At 37.8% G+C, this 19,730-nt stretch overlaps 1 protein-coding gene across 1 annotated transcript in view; it reads left to right on the forward strand.

Annotated features, from left to right (window-relative positions):
* Positions 1-19,730, forward strand: part of LOC130264857 (guanine nucleotide-binding protein G(q) subunit alpha) — a 113,246-nt gene that overhangs the window by 64,197 nt on the left and 29,319 nt on the right. The window contains exon 3 of the mRNA XM_056513446.1: positions 14,583-14,737. Coding sequence (XP_056369421.1) covers positions 14,583-14,737 — 155 coding nt within the window. The remainder of the gene's footprint in view (positions 1-14,582; positions 14,738-19,730) is intronic.

Here is a 19,730-nt window from a genome sequence, read left to right on the forward strand (position 1 = left end):
CTGTCTTGCCTCAGCAGCTTACCCTTGCATTAACATATGTTAATGCATATGCTTGGTAGTTTTTTATGTCAAAGACTTCTTTTTACCAGTTAAGTAATGTTAGTGATAGCTGAGACATTAAACTTCAGGGTATTACAGTCTATTCTGAATATGTGATTTCAGGTTTTAATTAAAGACAATGGATTTTTTTTCTGTATTGGTCAAAAGAGTGAAATCATAGATTTTAGTTAGAGAACGGAGAAGGCCCTTTCACCCATTTCACATGATGGCAAAGACAGCAATTTTTATGTCAAAGGTTTTTTGCTTGCCTCTTTTGTCTCAGTTTTTTTTCTAATCACCCTCTTTAGTCTATAAATATGCATCTTTCAGGTAAGTCAGTAAATCCTGTTCACTGTAAGGACCTGACTCAAGGCAATGGGGCTGCTTTCTCTTTGCCTTTTGGAGAAACTAGAGTTTCTCAACAGCGTTGAGAAATGGCAGTCTCAGGTCCTTTTTCACACTATTTCCTCTCTTCACTGTTTTTTAACGTAGCTCTATGTTTTCATTTGCTCTAAGAATTTTGAACTATTTCCAGCCATACCTTTTAAAAGTAGTGAAGTACATATGCTGTATCTGGCATTTATTCACACTATTAAGGTTTGATCTTCTGCTTCTCCTTATGTCTGTTCTGTTCCTCAATGTTCAGCACTTTTGAAGCCTTGTTTTCTCTTCCAGAGTTACTGTTGCAGTACTGGCTTTGCTGATGATATAGATTACAGAAAAAAACCCCTAGCATTCAGATAGGCTCATTTGGGTAAATGTTGGAGTAAGTTGTTTCAGTAGTGTGTGACTCCTGAAAATTAAAAATTAAGATTTATACAAACACAGAAAGATCAGTCTGTTCTAAATTTGGAGAACAGACCACAATATTGTAGCTGGAACAGAGAGTTTTGTTACCTGTGGTAGGCCTAACACAGTGGCTTGTTAGAATTGGTGTAGATGTGAATTACCTTTTCATAAAATATATTCCTGTAGTACTTTTGCTTAAAAGACTTCTGCAGTTTCTTTTAGGTAGTGAGTTACTGATTTCTCACAGTCATATTAATGTGTGTGGTATTTGCATATGACTATAACCAAAGTGATGATGCTTATGTCTTAAGGATCAGCTGAAATTACTATTTATCATCTTCCTGGCATGCAGTTTTAAGGGTTTTTTGGGATCAATTACACATGTTTGGTTAGTACAAAAAGTAAATATTTAGGATGTACAGTATTGTTGTCAAAGTTTAGGTGTTGAGATGGGAACTGTAATGGTGACATTTTTAGGATTTAGTATTGGCGTCAGCCTTCTTTGAAATATGATCTAAAGGCAATGGAAGTAGGAATGGAAACAGTGAGATTTCTTCTCATTCATAAATTATCTTTTCTTCTATCAGCTTGCTTCCTGGTTTATCTGCGGTTATTAACCTCACCAGATTCTTCAGTTTCAACTTTTCTTTTGCAGCCTGACTCAGACAACATACTTTAGGGATTACCAAATATAGTCCACAGTCAAATTCAGTCCCTGATATTCTGCAAATGCAATTCACAATTTAATTATGAAAGTGTAGAATCACTGGGCATGCTCAGCTTCTTCAGTTCTCTAGAAGCTGTTAGGCATCTCTGTCGTTACACAGTTTAGGGGGAGCAGCTGTGTCCTGCTTTTGTCTGATGCCGTTTGTCTGTGGATCACAAGCTCATGGCAGGCTGTGTCACTGACACTTGGATGAGTAAAATGAGTTCTTGTTCTGCTTGTTCCAACATCTTTATTCAGGTTGGGAGGAAAGACTAGCATTAATATGGACAAGGACTTGTTGAAAAGGGCTACTTACATTATCTGTCTTCAGGTTTTTTGGCGGGGTGTGTCTCTGAGGTTCAACAGTTGTTTTTCTGTCAGTGTGGGTGCTGCTGGTACATCCCTTGAACATTTAATACTGAGATGTCCTTACCTGTAACAAGACGCTTTAGATGATTGAATGTGAAACAAGGCAGTATGATGGTGCCTTTACCGTGAGCATAATAGTAAGAAATCTGTAGCCATATGGTTAGAGCTGTGTTTCTCTGGTATTCTTATTAAATAAGAGATTCTTTACCTCACCCACTGAATCTCTGTATGAAAGTGGGGAGACCGGTATAGCAGCATCAGTTTAAATATTCTAGGAGTATTTTTAATATTTCCCTGACTTCAGGGTACACAGTCTTCCTTTTATAATTATAATCCTATGATCAAGAGTGGGAGTTGGCACTGCCCACAGGATACCATCTTTAAAGATGTAATTTCCTTTCTCATCTCTTCTTACTTGCTGCCATTATTTTTGGTTTGCTTTTTTGTTTGATCAGTTGGTTAATTTTAGTCTTGTGGGCTTTTTTTATGGCACATGCAACATGAAAATGCACTCAGGAGCTGTACTTTGTATGAACAAAAGTAAGAGTTGCTGTAAATTAAGGCCACTGAATTCACAGTAACGCTCATAGAAGGATTGCAAGGCATTTTAAACGTATGAAACCTGTCATTAGGCAGCACAGCCTTTCAAACCTCTTACTGTCATTCATCAGATATATATGGTTGATGGATTTCCAGTATGGTTTGATCCAAGACAAGTTAAGGAAAACAATACAACTTACAGATCTTTGTAAGACCCTGATGGAGTTTGCCTAATTTATTGGATTCTTGTAGGGATAGTGATTTCTGCAGTGCTCATTCAGTAAGAATTACAGGAGTTATTTACCTTTAGATTTCAGTGGACAGAAGATAAGACTGCAAAACTGCTGAAAAGTTAGAGAATTATATTTTGATCTTATTTCCTTTCTTTTTCCTCCTTGTTCTTATGTTTTTTCTTGACATGGAAGTATTAGTGCCAGACCGAGTAAGTTGCCATTGATCCTGTAAGTTGTAAAGATGAAGAAGGTTGTGCATATTTGAAGGCTGATAATGATTGAGCACTTGGGTTTTTTATTATTATTACTGCGACCTCTGAATATACTGGTAACTTTCTCTGATATAGGTCCCCTAAATAAGGAAGTCTTTTCTGTACTGTGAAAAGCTGAATTTTGAGAAATAACAAAAAGACTATTTTTCGTCAGAGAGGACTGATTACTACATGGAAAAAATCTTACAGAGATTTTGATATACTGTTTTCTAAGGTGTTTTCATTGTGGTTTTTGAAGCCATATTCTAAAATATAAAGCAATTCAATATGGAGCATTTTAACACCTACACTGATATGAGGAAACAGCACTGAAATCTTCTGGAAAACATAAATTTTGTGGTTCCTTTGTCCCATGACACAAATAAGCGAAAATCTAATATTTTCTTAGAACTGTACTGTGAATTTTCTGGCTCTCCATCAATTGATTTTTATACAGTTAAAAATAATGCCACCAGTGTAGTGAATTATTTGGCTACTGTAAATCTGCTATAATCCACAGCCAGTCAATTTTGGTTAAAATCCAGTCTTGATGGTATGGCAGATTGAAACTGAGAGCACTTTTATAGAATAGTGCTTAGAAGTGCAATAGAAGTGTTTTAACATCATTATGTTGATGCCTGAGCCAATATATAACCGCATTTTGATCATAAAATTCAGACTTTATTACAAGGGGCATTCCATGCTATATTCAATAGTTACCAGGTTAACATGCATCATTAAGTGTTCTCTCTTTGTCTGTTCAGTGTTGATCTTTTAAACTAAATCTGTTATTTAAATCAGTCATTTGAAAATATATTATTAATGACATGAAAATAATAGTGTGAAGGAAAGTTCACAGACAAACAAAGAAGATGGCAGAGCCATGTCCTTGTCATGTATTCTCCAACTTCCTAGCCTTTTAAACTTTTACCCTTCTCTGATAGCACTTCCATGTTAGGGTTTGTGATGACAGTTATGGAAATGTGTTTTGTCCTGCACAAGTCTCCTGCTGCTTTCTGTGTAGTGTTGCAGAGATTGTTGAATGACATCAGTGGTCACACACCTAGATGCACAAACTGCTGGGTCCTGGCTGTGGCATGGGCTGTCAGGTCAGCCACCATCATTGCAAATTTGAGTGATTGTGGGGCTGTAGTGCTTTGCAGATGTAGCAGTCAACACTTCTGAAGAAGGTGTTGGGTGGCTGCAACACCAGCATAAAGCTGCGTCTGATTCCTCCCTCCAGCAATGCTCTCTTTTATTTGATTAATAATGTCCTGACCTACCTGCAGAAATGCAAAAGTGTTCCTAGTTGGAGATGTGTTCTGCAGGTGGGGGATTGTATGAAATTAATGTGCTATAATTATCCAGGGAAGCTAAATGTTATTAATGTTTAATCCAATTTGTGATTCATTTTGTGCCAGAAGTCTGAAACAAAATACTTATTTACCCTGTCTAAAAAATAATTAGGGTTATTTTCATATTGAGAGAGAATTTAAAGCCCACTGAAGAAAGCAAATTTTAATGATAGCATCAGGTGCTAACTTAAGGCAAGACTGCTTTGCTAGCTTTTTTAACAAAATCCTTTCTTTTTTTTCTTACAGTGAATTAATTGTTTTGTTCTAAAGACTAATTGCAGGTTATTTATGTTAACCATCCAGTTCAGTCTTACTACCAGCATTTGCATTAGTACTGTAATTCCAGCTAAAAATGTTTCATTGTGTGTGTGTCGTAGTTGCATGCTGATTTCCGAAATAGCTGCCCGTCTCTGATAATCCTTGTGAAGGCCTATTAATAAACGTTCTTTCTGGATAGCAGTATGTAACTCAAACAGCCTATCTTTTCTAAATCAACAGGTTCACTAAATTAAATTTGTTTTGAAGATTTTCTGGGAAATTACCTTGGACATTTCTGAAACTAGCAAACAACAAAGGACAGAATTAAGAGGGTAAATTTAGATATTTGTGGCTAAGTAGAACCTGTTAACTCCAGGGGATGTGATGTGATTGTCTGGATGTGACTGTTTACTTTATCATTCGTGTTCACTTGTAGATCTTCATCTCGTTGCTTGGAGAATCTCCAGAGTATATTGAAGAGCAGGCTTAGGTGGCTGAATTCAGAAACCTCACTATGCTAGTAATGACGAGACAGTTCTTCTAAACAGACTGTGTTTGTGACTTTTCTATCTGTGTTACCTCCCACAAGCTTCTTCCAAATACAATTTAATCAAAATTAATTCAATAAAGCCCTCAATTTTGTTTACCTTCACAGAGATGTCACTCTTATTGAAAGCACAGACTTTCAAATAAACCATGTAGGTTATTAATAAGGAAGCAAACATAACCCTTCAAAATCTATTTCCTCTCATGTGATGCATGATGGTACATTTAGAAGGAGCATGCCTTATTTCTCCTGGGAGTCTCATCCAATTTGGTGGATAAATAAGCCTTCCTACATGGTTGTTTAAAAGGCTACTGTGACCTCTAAATACTGAATAGTTAATAAACTGAGCTAATAATTGAAAAATACATATGAATCAATTTTACATGCACCAGGCAGCAAAGTGAATAGCTTTTCAGACTATTAATAATAGAAAACTTGTTTCTATGTGTTCAGTATTGGAAAGATATGCTTTACTGTTTTTTCTTCCTCCTTCCTAATGATATAAGTTGGCAGCATGTTTCAGGACACTGGTGTTTTGCTTGAAGCCTTGCAAGAGGAGTCAGCAGTGTTTTGCCATCCTCCTTTAAATAAGCTCTTCAATCCAGCACAAATACAGTCTGTTTCTAGGAATGGAGAAGATAGTACCTAATTTATAAGGAAGCTATCACTTTTTTAGGTCACACATGGCATAAAACTTTCTTTTCCCTCAAGGCGTTTTTCAAATAGTTACTCATCACCATGGTATAATACGTCTGTGGTTTCTCTAGAGAAAATAATGTTGGGTTGCTAGCTTTAAGGTCTTAGGGCTAAATTCATTCTTGTGTGACCGTGTTCTAAACAACAGCTTTTCATCTGAGATTACATTTTGCCCCCTTACTTCAGTCTTGCCAACTCATTGCTCTAAATGTCAAGGTATTAATGAACATGTTCAAAATAAGTAGGTGATAAAGTGTCATATGTCTTTGCATGCCTAGGCTAAGTCTAAAGCTCACTTTCAGAGTTTACTTCCAAGAAGTGAGGTAATTGTTTAGAAAGACAATCTTCTTGTTTGGGCAGCGCACAAATGCAACCATTTAAGTTAGTTGCAATTTTTACAGGGGAAAATTCCTGCTGGAATAATTCATTATTTTGAAAGGGACCCTCCCAGTTCTCTGATATTTCTAGAAATACCAGTTTGAAATAACTGCCTCTGCTGTTAGGTATTAGTCAGCAGAGGGCACTCTGCTCCTTTAAAAATAAAAAAGTGGCTTAAAAATATGGAGGCAAAATGCTTTTCTTTTATATGCTTTTTTTTTTTTTTTCTTTTTTTTCCCCCAAACCTATCGCATCTGACAATTCTAATTAGTATGAATTGGGTAGAGGATTCTTTTTCCACATAATACTTTCTCTCCTGAATTGAAACATAGATAAAATAACTTGTTTCCTTGTCCTGGTTTAATCCCAGCCTAGCACTAAGTATCACAGAGCTGCTTGATCACTACATCCATGGTAGGGAGAAGAGTCAGAGAAAAAAAAAAATCATGGGCTGGGGTAAGAACAGTTTAATAATTGAACCAAAATAAAACATCATAATAAGAATAATAGGAATGAAAAGGAGAGCGAGAGAGGAACAAAACCCAAGAGAAACAAGACATGCCCAGTATAACTGCTCAGCACGTGCTGAAGGATGCCTAGCCCATTCCCCAGCAGTCATTGGTGCCTCTCAGCTGACTTTCTCCGGTTCATATACTGGCCACGGCCTTCTATGGAATGGGATATCCCCCTGATAGCCCAGATTACCTGTCCTGGCAGCGCTGTCTCTCAGTGCACCTGCTGGCTGACAAAGCATGGGAAATTTGACTTAGAGCAAAGATACGTAACAGCAACTAAAACATCAGTGTGTCATCAGCCTTACTGTCATGCTAAATTCAAAACTTCACAGCTACTAAGAAGAAAACAACTCTATCCCAGGCAAAATTAGGACATCCCCTTAAAAAGAGCCTGCTGTTTCTTTCTCTGGGCCCTAGGTTTACCATGGGTTTTTCTCTAGGTCTGAAATGCAGTGCAATTCCTGCAGTTTTGTTGTGTAAGCAAGTAGATGCTAAACTGTCTGAATCATCCGGCTCATCTTCTCAGTTCTAGGTGTTTGAATCCATGAGACCAAGCAAGGCTTTTACTTTCTGTACTCTTTAAAAAAGGCTGTAGTGCGGGGCCAAGGCATAGGAGTGAGGCTCATGGGAGCCCTGTTCAATGGTATACTTAAGTGAGAATTCTAGTACTGGAACATTGTCCTTCTATTTTTTTTTTTTTTTTTTTTTTTTTTTTTTTTTTTTTTTTTTTTTTTTTTGTAATGCACTCAGTCATGTACAGTGATTGACTGAGGTAACAGATTCTTGGAGGCTTGTGAAGTACAGCCAGTTATTTGCTTGCAAATGGAATGAAAGTTTCAGCATGTCCATGTTCCCATAACATTTTCTTCCGTAAATTCAATGAACCATGGTACAAAAATTTGGCAGAAAAATTTACCATTTGCAAGACTTATCAAGCACTGTTCTTCAAAACCAGTGAAGCCTGATCTAAAGGTCTAAAAACCTGAAATATTTATTAAGTAGGAGAAGTATTTTTTTATGTGTTGTGTGTACAGTAGCTGTTTGTAGGATTATAACACAATAATGGTTTGATGATCTCAGCTTAAAAGTTGTCCTTAGGAGAAAAAAGAAGGCAAAGAACACACCAAACCGCACCCCCCCCCCCCCCGCCTCAAAAAAAAACAGGTAAAAAACTTAGACTGTTGTTGTCTTTCTGAAAATATTATTATATATACATAGAAAGGCCTGGAAGGGACTTTAAGATAATCCAGTTTCAACCCTCCTCCCTGGACAAGGAGATGTTCCACTAGACCAGGCTACGTATAGCTCCATGCTTGAATGTGTTGTTGTAAACATTTGGTGATTATACTGTCTTTTTACAATTTGGATAATTCTTTTTAGCTACAAAAAGTTGTGAGAGGAGAGTTTATTGCCAGTTCTTGCTTACACTTGTTCAAATCTGAAATGGTTTTTGTTAGTTTCTGTCACTGAAGATTTGAATTAAATTTGTAAATAGGTTTCATTACTAGAAAAAGATCTTATATATTTGGCCTTGTCAGTTATTAATTGTGAGGATGTGATGAGGATGTAATTTATTGCTAGTAACTGTGTCTAGAAGACAAAGATTTGGTTTAGTTTTATGTTCAGATTATCAATTATAGAACTCAAATGCTACAATTAATTTTTAATAATGTTAGAACATTAGTTGGTATATTCTGTGGTATCCTTGGGAATCTTAAGGATTTATCTGAACCAAAATGTTAATCCCATAATTTCGTCAGCTGGTGAAAACGTTTGAAAATTTGTCAGTAGAAGTGACATTTGGAACACAAGTCAGTATGTGACTAAATGGGACTCTTTACTTTTGTTTCAGTTTGAAAGACAGGTGTCTGCTAGGGAAGGTAGGAGCCTCCCGCGGAATGGAAAATGTAAATCCCCTCTCTCTGAATTACTATAATTTTGAAATAAAGGGGCTCTCAGGCAAAAATATGAGACTAGGAACAGCAGTTCTTTACTAGCATGTATAATAAACAAACCAACAGCAACAACTGCAGCATTAACACAACCAGAGCAGAACCCAGGCACGGCTCCCCTGGGCCGCGGGCACTTTCCCCTGGGTGCAGTTCCGGGCACGGCCAGCAGGGGCGCTGCGGGCTCCCGGCGGGCAGGGGGCGGTGATTCCCCCGCGGCTGCAGGGGGCGCTGTGGGGCGGGATCGGGAGCAGCGGCCATGGCGGCTGGGCCGGACGGGAAGGGGTGGGAGAGGATTTGGGTCTAAAAACCCCTGGGGCAGCCAAACCCACTGCCCAGAGGGAAGGGATGGGAGAGAGGCTTTGGGTCGAAAAACCCCTGGGGGAGCTGATCCCAGTGCCCTGAGGGGAAGGGATGGGAGAGGCTTTGGGTCGAAAAACTCCTGGGGCAGCCGACCCCGGTGCCCAGAGGGGAAGGGATCGGAGAGGCTTTGGGTCTAAAAACCCCTGGGGCAGCTGATCCTAGTGCCCAGACTGGAAGGGATGGGAGAGAGGATTTGGTTCACAAACCCTGGGGCAGCCGATCCCGGTTCCCCTGCAGGACTCTTGGAAGCAGCAAGCTGGAACGGCAGGAATGAGCAGAAGTCCCAGGGCAGTGGACGAGATGTATCAGAAGCTCCGCAGTGGTGGCTGTAACCGTGGGACGTCCCAGCGAGGCAGGAGGTGCGGGGTGCAGCAGCAGAAGAAAGGCAGCTTGGCTGGGTTATTGTAATGGAGCGAAATTCCTTCTCCCAAGACACAGGTCCTTCTCAGAAGCCCAGAGACAGAAACTTGCAGCTGCCCCCAGCCCTTTACCTGCCTAGTTCCCGTGGTGTCTCCATCCCTTCAGAGACAGAGATAACCTCCTCCGGAGAAAAAGAGGTGCAGCCAGATGCTACACTCATTTCCCAACCTTGTCCACTTCTTTGGTTTTTCTTAAGTACACATAAGTACCCAGTAGTCAGTTTCCTAGCAACTTACGGGAAAAAATTATGTGAGTAAAAAATAAAGAAACCCAATGGCCAACAACTTTTTAAACCCAGTAGTAACTTAGCAAAATAACTTTTTGCTAATTATTTTGGATCTCTCTTTACCTACATGGATTGTATTTTACTTGTTGCTGTTTCCTTTAAAAAGGAATTTGGCAAAGATTGGTAAACAAGCTGAACATGTGTATTAATGTCATGAAGTCCTAATCAAGGAGTTGAATAGATATAAATGAATCCTGTAATTGAAGCTATTGTTTACAATTAGAATAAAATTGCATGTATGGGGTTTGTTAGGGTTTTAGAAGTATTTTAGAAGTGAACGTAAACAAGTAGAATGTTTAGGCAGACTTGACTAACAATACAAAACCAGCTCTTCAGAGGTGAATTACTAAAGCTATGGAAAGGATGTGGCAGTTAGCTGATCCATAGACATATTCCAGAAAGTCAGCCATAGAATTTTCCTAGCTCTACAAAGCAAAAGTGGTTTCCAGAGAATAGAGCTGTTTCTGTTTCTAGGATCCTTAACAGCAAAAATGGCACATTTTTACAGCACATATCAGGAAGGTATTCACTGCAGCTGAAGATGCAAAACTTCAGCACCAGTGTGTGAAAATTTCATCCAAGGTGCTACATTTAGTACCAGAAGGAGGCACGATAGTGCCTAATTTATAATCCATTTCAAATGTAACATGCCACACACACAAAAGTAAATATTAGTTACTATTTTTTTGTGACAGGTGTTTGCAACCTGCTGTTCAGTTCTTCACAGTGATGTCATCTTCCAGTTTAGCTTTATAGCCATGCCAGTATTTGAAGAGTGTAACACCCAATGCAGTCATTAACAAGCAAAGTTGTAGTGTTTAAAAGCTGTGATGCTTGATGATCTCACCTTCTAAGAAAGAAAGGAACCAAAAATCTTGAGGATCTGCCTGGAGAGTTAGAGGCATGAAGCTTTTAAAAGAGAGGATAAAAGAGCCTATAATTTTTGTTTAATAAATCTTCATGTTTTAGTCTATAGGTGGAACTATTAGATCTAGTGAAAAATATAAAAGGAGAATTAATATTTAAAATCTGAAGGTGAAATTTCTCATTTGCCTCTGTTGTCATTGCAGTTGAGATTATTGCATTATCTCTGTTTTAGTCTTGTGTAGCAGAGAGAGGGAATGCGATGTTCCCAATCTTCAAATAACAGATTTTTTTTTTATTTCACCTGGGTTTTTTTCTAATTCAAGCAGCATAGAGAATAAAAGGTGACTAGAAGTTACTGTAATGTTTTTAATTAAATGTAGTCAAATAATTTAAAATATTGGAATACATTTTTATTTCATTTTGCTTTTGAAAACCAAAGTTGTATCTGTAATTTACTTCAAGCCTAAAGTGTCTGGAATGCCTGTATATCTGAAATGGTACTATATCCCAGTAAAGAGCTTTATATACCAGACACAGACAAAACTTCGGAAATACTTTGGTAATTAAGACTTCCATGGAGGTGAAAAAATGCCCCACCATACTACAATTATGTTAGGTAGCCTGGAGATGCAAGATTTTTTACTAGTTCCTCAGAAATAGCATACAATTTCCTGCCTTCATGGAAGAGTTCACCTGTACAGTTTGCATCCACTTATTCTATACCTTAATTCTTGGGGATGTTCTGCAAAAAACCAATTTGGTCATAGGGTTATTAAAATATTATTTAATTATGGGAAGCCATGAGACTTGTGTAATATTTAGAGTGCGAATTGTGTACACTGTTTTCATTTGCATGTGTAGTATTTTAAACGTTTGAGTAGCCCTGTAATGGCATTACTAAGGTGATCATAGAGTCCACATCACACATCACTGTATCTTATTTTGAAATACTGATGGATTTCAGTTCACCTGAGATTTCACCCTTTCACTATGAGGAAACAAAGAAGTTATTATACACCCTCATTTCGCCCTTTGTGCCTTCATAGTTGTTGATATCTTCATGTTGGAAGTGGAGCCATGGCGAGGAAGATGCTGCTCTAACCGGTTTTTGGCAGGCATGCATGTAAATTACTATATAGCACATACAAACTGACTGACAGCTGCAGCATTCTCAGTCTTTAAGTGTTATAGTAGACATCTGTAGTTGCATTTACGTTCAACCTACCAGAACATGTTGGGATCATCCAAAGTTGCTGTGGCATTGTCATTCTGTATCTGGGACTTTGGAATATGGTGATTGTCCCGCTCTGATCTGCACTGTGGTGGCCTTACCTTGAGTCCAGTGTGCAATTTTGGGTGCCAGAATACAAGAAGAGTATTAAACTGTTAGAGAGTGTCCAAAGGAGGGCCATGAGGATGGTGAAGGGCCTTGAGGGGCAGCCATGTGAGGAGTGGCTTCAGTCTCTTGTTCTGTTCAGCCTGGAGAAGGCTGAGGGGAGATGTCATTGCAGTCTGCAACTTCCTCACGAGGGGAAGAGGAGGGGTAGGCACTTCTGTGGTGACCTGTGGCAGGACCTGAGGGAATGGCATGGAACTCCCCAGCAGGAGTTTTACACTGGATATCAGGAAAAGATTCTTCACCCCTGAGGGTGGTTGGGCACTGGAACAGCTCCCCAGGGTCACAGCACCAGCCTGGCAGAGTTCAAGAAGTGTTTGGACAATGCTCTCAGTCACATGGTGTGAATCTTGGAGTGTCCTGTACAAGGCTGCAAGTTGAATTTGATCATCTTCATGGCTCCCTTCCAATTCAGGATATTCTATGATTCTCTGTCTCAGTATGTTCTAACAAAAGACACACTCTAAATTGGAGATGTTTCATGAAAATTGTGGCATGATATTTAGACAGGAACATAAAGGTCATGTATTCATGAAGACCTAAAGTCACATCAGCATTTTAATATAATAATATAAATACAAGAAAATTGCATGGTAGAAGGGGCGGGGAAGTGTTTAGCTATCCATTAAATTATAAGCATTTTGGAAGCTACTTCAAATCACTTTTCTGGGATCTCCCATAAATTTTTGGATGTTTGAGCATATAGTTCTTAGAAATTAACTTACTAAATATGAAAATTTGAACTTGCTTCATGTGTGAAATTGAATCTTTAGCTTTCATGCATATTTTTTGTATCATATGGTATGATCCAGAATGCAAAGACATTGCTTACTCTTTTTTCCAACTTTGTCTGGTGACCTGATGTCAAGCAACGCTATGCAGTGTATGGTCCTTAGCAATAAAAACATAATGTGTAAGGAGACATTTGCTTTTATTGTCTGTCAGTCCATTAAAATTAATTCAGATTTGGAGGAGTTCCACAAGAAAACCACCATTAGCAGACATTTGGCAGCAAGCAGATGATCTATTTCTTAGTTTCTCCTGTTCAATCAGTGACTTTTTTCATCTGTCTGTCAGCAAGGTCTGAAATCCTGTTGCAGAGTTTTTATGAGAGAAAATTCAGACTTGATAGCAGTTTCTGGTTCATAATTCAGTTCAGTCACAGGACTACAGTAGCCTGTGGCAATATCAGATTTCTGGGGTGGTTGTGCGCTTCAGTCCTTAGGTGGTACCTGCTTTTCAAAGGAGATGAACATACAAATAAAATAGCAAAGTGAAGAGAAGAAAGGTCTGTGGCTTTTCCTGTAGCGTGTTTATTAAGAGGTTTTCCTGACACGTTTATTACAAATCAGGCATTTGTAAAATATGTTCTACTTTTTGGTTGCTTTACCCTTCAATTCAGGAAAATATATAGAGCATTTTGGTAAAACCTGGTTGAATTTAAATGCGCACAAATAGCCAAAGAAAGCGAGTGCTTCACGGTAGTGAAATGTCAACTCACTGGTCTTGTGCAAATCTAACCACCTTCAAACCAAGTCCTTCAAACCAAAGAACAGAAGAAGTATGACTCTTTTTCTTAGTAATAGTGCTGCATTACTAGAACTTTCTCAGCTCTTTTGAAGTAGGTTCTGTAGGATCAGGTATTTCCTAGTAACTTGAGAATTCCATCATTTTCCTGTTATTATAAAAATAACAGATAACACAGATAATAAGTAGAAGACTGAGATGATGAAGCCTAGCTCCAAAAATCCACACTTTTATAAGCATATAATGGATTGTGGCAAAAAGTATTGCCAGGAAAACCAACATAAAGCTGTAATACTGTTGGAAGCTCAGAATCAATTTTTAACCCTCCCTATAGTTTTCTGAGAGGAATAAAAAGGAGAAAACATGGTTGCTATTTCAGTATCTACTTAAGTGGAGATGTCATGATTAACATTCCCAAAAATTCCAGTGTTTTTATTCTGGAATCTTGTTTCAAATACTTGTAGAAACGCACAAAGAAGATCCTAAATGTATGAGACATGGTTTTCCAAAAAGAATTGAATAACTGTTCTTAAGATTTCTTGTAAATAAAGGGGAAATTAATAATAAATAAATGGTTATATTTCCAGAAGGAATATTAATGTTATATTATTAAATGGAAATGTAACATGGAAAATATTGTCTGCTGTAGTCAAAAGTATATTGAACTGAACAGTCAGCTACACCGTCTAGATTTTGGTTGTGGAACATTTGAGTTGAGCTAGCACTTAGATCTTAATGACCAGTTTGAATTTGGTGGTGCTTACAGAATCCTTCAGTTTTGTCTGTCATTTTTATTTTTATTTTGTTTCAATGTTTTGGTAACAATTATTAGTGTCCCAAAAGAAAGAAGTCTAACAAGATACAATTTTCCTGAAAGCAACTTCACCCCCTCATGTTAGTTTAAAGATTAAAAGACTACAGTCATATTAGTTTAAAGATTGCCTTCATTTTGCATCTTCACGATCATCTTCATGATATTTGATTTTTCAAGTTGAACATACATGTTGGTGATATGAACAATATCTTGTTCATTGTATATGAGCTGTCGGCAAACACAGAAAATGAGGTAAATTTTACTGTTTTGTTTGTTTTGAATAGGTTCATGCACTATTAGTTCGAGAAGTTGATGTAGAGAAGGTGTCAAGTTTTGAGAACCCGTATGTAGATGCAATAAGAAGCTTATGGAATGACCCTGGAATTCAGGAGTGTTACGATAGACGACGGGAATATCAATTATCAGATTCAACTAAATAGTAAGTACCTGGTAGCAATGAACAACTATATATAACTTTCTGTTTCTAACAAAGTAATTTTTACTTGTTAGTTTTTTGTACTGTATGTCGCTGTACATGCTTGTATGCATATGCAGCACAAACATAGCTGAATATAAACGTACTAAATTCAATTAAGGAGTGGCATACATCTATTTTATAATTATATCTGTGCTTATTTCACAAACGACAGTCTGTGATCATTCAAAGTCTTAAATTAACATTGTAATTAGGAATGGTTAATTTGGGGAGGATTTTTTGATAAGCCTATTCAACCTACTCTCTTCCAACATATAATCACAAATGCAAAATGGGCAAAAATAGATGATAAGAAATAATTTCATGTAGTGTAACTAGTGAGCACTGGGAAGTGCAATCAAAGTTGACCCCCATACAATTCATAAGAATTGGAATGTCCAAGAACTCCTATTTTTCAGATTTTCCACTTTCCTTTCCTGACATTTACAGTCTTAGTGGTGAGATAAACAGTACTAAACAAAGGAATTTGTCTTATATTGAACTGCGTTTCTATTATGGAAACAAAGTCTAAACTTCAAAGAACATGGCTGCCAGAAAGACATCAGGAAAGCACTTCAATTAAATTGTTTGTTCTAGGTCAACAGTAATAAAAATGCCTATGTGGCTAAAAAATGTCCGAAATGTTACACCTTTAGTTTCTTGGAACTGGAATCTGATTTAAAAGCAGTGTGAAATTTGTCATTGGAATCTGATGTCTGCCTGAAGGTGTACGCCATGAATCTTAGTTATTTTTTAAGGATGTAGTATACAGCTCAGGTAAAATTTCTCAGCTGCTGTCAAAGATGGCCTTTTGGTGTTGACCAATTCTACGAAACATAGCATAGTTTGCTATTAAAGCCGTGGCAAAAACATCCATGGGTTCTACTTTGATATTTGTATTAGCCATGAAAAAGAAAATATTCCAATGATATAATTCCAGTCTCCATTTGGCATGTGAATGGAAGACTCTTACTTAAGAAAGTGCACCATGAAACTTCCATTAAGCTCATTGCAGCAGGACATCAGACATGACAAGTGTAGAATGGTATTTATCTGCACAGAAGTCTGAGCATGCTTATCTAGTGCAGCACTTTATAAGGGAATTAGTCAAGACAAGCTCACTAGGCAGGATCTTGCTGGTAGAATTTAGGCAGCTGAGAACCTGTAGATGCATAAGTCTTCTGAGATTCATTACAATATTATCACCGTGCATGACTTCCCTTTACCCTATGCATGGGGTTTCTGTTGTCCTGTGCATTTCTCTGTCCTGGTTACCTTCCCAACCTGTCATTTTTGCATGTATATTTTGGTGTAGAGTGGTAAAAAGCACAGTGGTGTCTCTCTTGTATTGTTTGGATTCTCACTGTTCCCAAAGATACTATACTGTGTTTTGGTTTTAGGTGGCAAGGAAATAAATGTAATATTACATAAAGAGAAAAATTTCAGGTTGCATAAACAGTGAGAAGAAAGTATTAGAGACAAGTTGCTGACAATATATTTTCACATTGTTTCTGTACTGAAATGAGTGGCAAAGTTAAATAGAAAATGAAGCAGAGTTCTTCTCATATTTTGAATTTCTTGTATTTGTAGGTCCTAACTTTGTTTCCACAACAGATGAGATACTGGTTTTAAAGTTGAAATAAATGTATGTATTTTGTGTGTTCTATCTTAGAGGCTAAAAATAGAATTACTCTTGTAAGTAGGAAATAATGATCTGATGCTACTTCAGATCAGATTGTGCTGAATACCATAGTTTTGACCTACTCTTGATTAAATTGTCACCATAGTGGATCTTTTGAGTAGCATTAAAAATACTAGGGAATAATCATTATGCAGCTATAAAAAAATAAAATTCCTAGTACATTGTCTTGCAAAAGGTACATGTGCTAGTTGATTGGTTATTTCTCAAGCTCAGCACGTTTAGCAGTTTGCCATAAGTTTTTGTGCATTTGGTGACTTTATTATAGTTCATACTATGGATTTCTGCAAAATCTTTTAAGTTAGACTTGTTAATCACTTTATATGAGTCTTTAGAAAAGCCTCTATGTATACTTATGCTTGCAAGTAGAGTTTTTTCCAGGTGTGTTAAAAAAAATAAGCAGGCACAAAATAAACATTATTTCAAAAATGGAGCATGTGTTTTTATCAGTAAAACACCCAAACAAATTTATCAGCATTGTATCCCTGTCACAAAGCAAGGAAACAAATTGCTTAAAAGTTACTACTAAAATTTAGAGGGTAGTAAGATAGAAATAAGCACTTGGTGCTAATTGTCTTCTGACTTGATGTATGAACCAAATTGTTTTTTGTCCATCAGCTCTCTTGTAAGCATATGTGCAAATGTCTGGTAAGCATTTGTGTCACTGTCAGATGTGTTCTTTGTTCATTCCTTGCACAAGCCTCTCATCTTCTCAGTAGTTTTCCGCTGTTTTTTTACAGCAGTAGTAGTAGTAGTAGTAGTAGTGGTAGTAGTAGTAGTGGTAGTAGTAGTATTTTCAGACTGCTGTCTCTATTGCTTTTTTCTGCCATCAGTCTTCAACATGGTTAAGTGCTGAGTCCTGCCTTTGGGTCAGAGCAGGCCAAGGCGGTGATATGGGCAGAGGCAGAGTAGCTGGAAGGCTGCCCAGCAGAGATGACCTCAGGGTGCTGATTGACAGCAGCTGAATGTGAGCCAGCTTGTGGCCAAGAAGGCCAGTGGGATCCTGGCTTGAATCAGAAATATCCTGGTCAGCAGGACCACATCAGATATTTCTTGTATCAGAAAATGTGGAAGGGTTTGTCCCATTCAGCACTGCTGAGGCCGCACTCCAAATCCTGTGTCCACTTCTGGCCCCCTTACTGCAGGATAGATACCGAGGGGCTGGAGCTCAAGTCCTGTGAGGAGCAGCTGAAGGAGCTGGGGGTCTTTAGGCTGGAGTAAAAAGGGCTCAGGTGTAAACTTACCACTCTCTACAACTGCCTTGAAAGGAGGGGGTAGCCAGCTGGGGCTGAGACACTTTTCCAGGTAACAAGAGATGGAACAAGAGGACATAGCCTGAAGTTCCACCAGCTGAGGTTCATTCTTCTGAGCATCAAGAATAATTTCTTCTCAGAAAGAGTTGTTAGGCATTGAAACAGACTGCTCGGAGAAGTAGTGGAGTCACCATCCATAGAGCTGTTCAAGAAGTAAATGGATGTTGTACTTAGTGCTGATCTAAGCAACAAGGTGGTGATTGATAAGTGTTGGACTCAATGATGTTTGAGGTCTCTCACAATTTAAATTATTCTCTTACTACACAGTCTCCTTTCTGTTATTTTAATATTTCTAAATTATGTTTCAGGTTTCTAGTATGTCTTGTATATCATACTACTTTCACTTGCTGCCATCTTTTTTACCTGTTTTGTCATTCTTTGTCATTGTTGGCTTCATTTTTGATATTTTCATACCCACTGGTTTCACTCTGGAAGAATACATCCAGTGTATGTTTACTAGAAGAGGTGGGAGTAGTGTCTAAGAAGGAAAATTCCCTGCATTATGGGAATTGATTTGAACTTCTTGGAGGCTTAACAAATGCATTCTATTCTCTTTACTGACCACTGGATGCTCCAAAGCTTGGATGTTCATGTTGTTCCAAAATCAACTTTTAGACTTCTCTGTATCAAATTCAAGAGCACATGAGGTATATAGAGGTTACTTGCTTTCCATGCACATTACCAGGTGACTTTGCCACTTCATTACATCAAATTGCTTCCCTTTAAGATGCTGCCTCAGTGTAAGACAGATGCAAACTAATAAAATGGAGCATTGCCTTTAGTAGTAGCTGTGTGAGAGATCATTCAGAATATACTTCACCAGGTGCCTAGACCTTAACCCAAATGTAAAAAGGTTACCAGTCAACAGTTTGATTGTATATACCTTTTCAAAGCCTAAGGGAAGCAGAGGCAATAGTCTTCTGTGGTAGAGAATTTGGGTTGCAATTGGAATTTTTGAAGATTCATCACCATTTTTCTCCAGTATGACACTAAGGGCTTACCATTCATTAACAAAATATAGGAAGTGTTAAGACCTAGAAGGTGTCCCAGAGCCTTGCTTAACTCAGATTTTCAATTTAATCTTTCTCTGGCCACATGAAATTAAGTATTTGGCCACTGTGTACCTCTGACCAAGGACTTTCTAGTTGCTACACAAGCGCTGAGCATCTCTCTTTAGTTTCCCTTCCATGGCTATGTTTTCTAACCCCTCAGATAATTAAATGTATTTTTCCCATTAGTATGTTAACCATGCCAGTGAATATCTATAACACATTTTGTTATTATGTAATGTACTGCTTCATTAGTCATGCATGCCATGGCATTCTCATCTTGTATAGTCTTTTGGGCTTTTGTTTCTGCATTTGCTGTCACCTTTAACCTCGATTCCTGCAGTTGCACAGCTTTTCCTATACTGTGTGCTGAGGTAGTTGGACAGTTAGTATAGAAAGGCAGATTTCCATATTTTACTACGTAATAAGATTTCAAGGGTGTGAATCTAAGGTCATTTACAATATATCACTAATTTTTAACAGGAAAGAAAGAGGTGGAACCTAGTGATGTCTGCTCAGTAAAGTATACCTTTTGTAAAATTGTTGCAGGAATTATAAGGCTTTGGTCATCTAGTAATTTTTCTTTGACAGTATTCCATTTGAGTTTGAAGTATTTCAAAACTTCAGCTAAACAATTCATTTATATCTGTCGGCTAAAAATATCATTTTCCTTCTGTGTTACTCCTCTGAAACAGGGAAATTTCAGTGCAATTAGCACCTGTTAAATACATTGTGTTTGGGGTACACAGGGGACAAGATCAGCATGTGAATCTTAAGTTTTTACTGACACAATTTGCTCCATTTCTTGCCATTTCTTGGCATTGCCTTTGGCAATCATTTTTTTATTTCATAAAAGTGTAGGACACTCTTGGAGCATAATGAGTCCTTCAAAAGGA

Source organism: Oenanthe melanoleuca, chromosome Z, assembly GCF_029582105.1.
Source record: "Oenanthe melanoleuca isolate GR-GAL-2019-014 chromosome Z, OMel1.0, whole genome shotgun sequence".
In the NCBI taxonomy this organism is placed as follows: Eukaryota; Metazoa; Chordata; class Aves; order Passeriformes; family Muscicapidae; genus Oenanthe; species Oenanthe melanoleuca.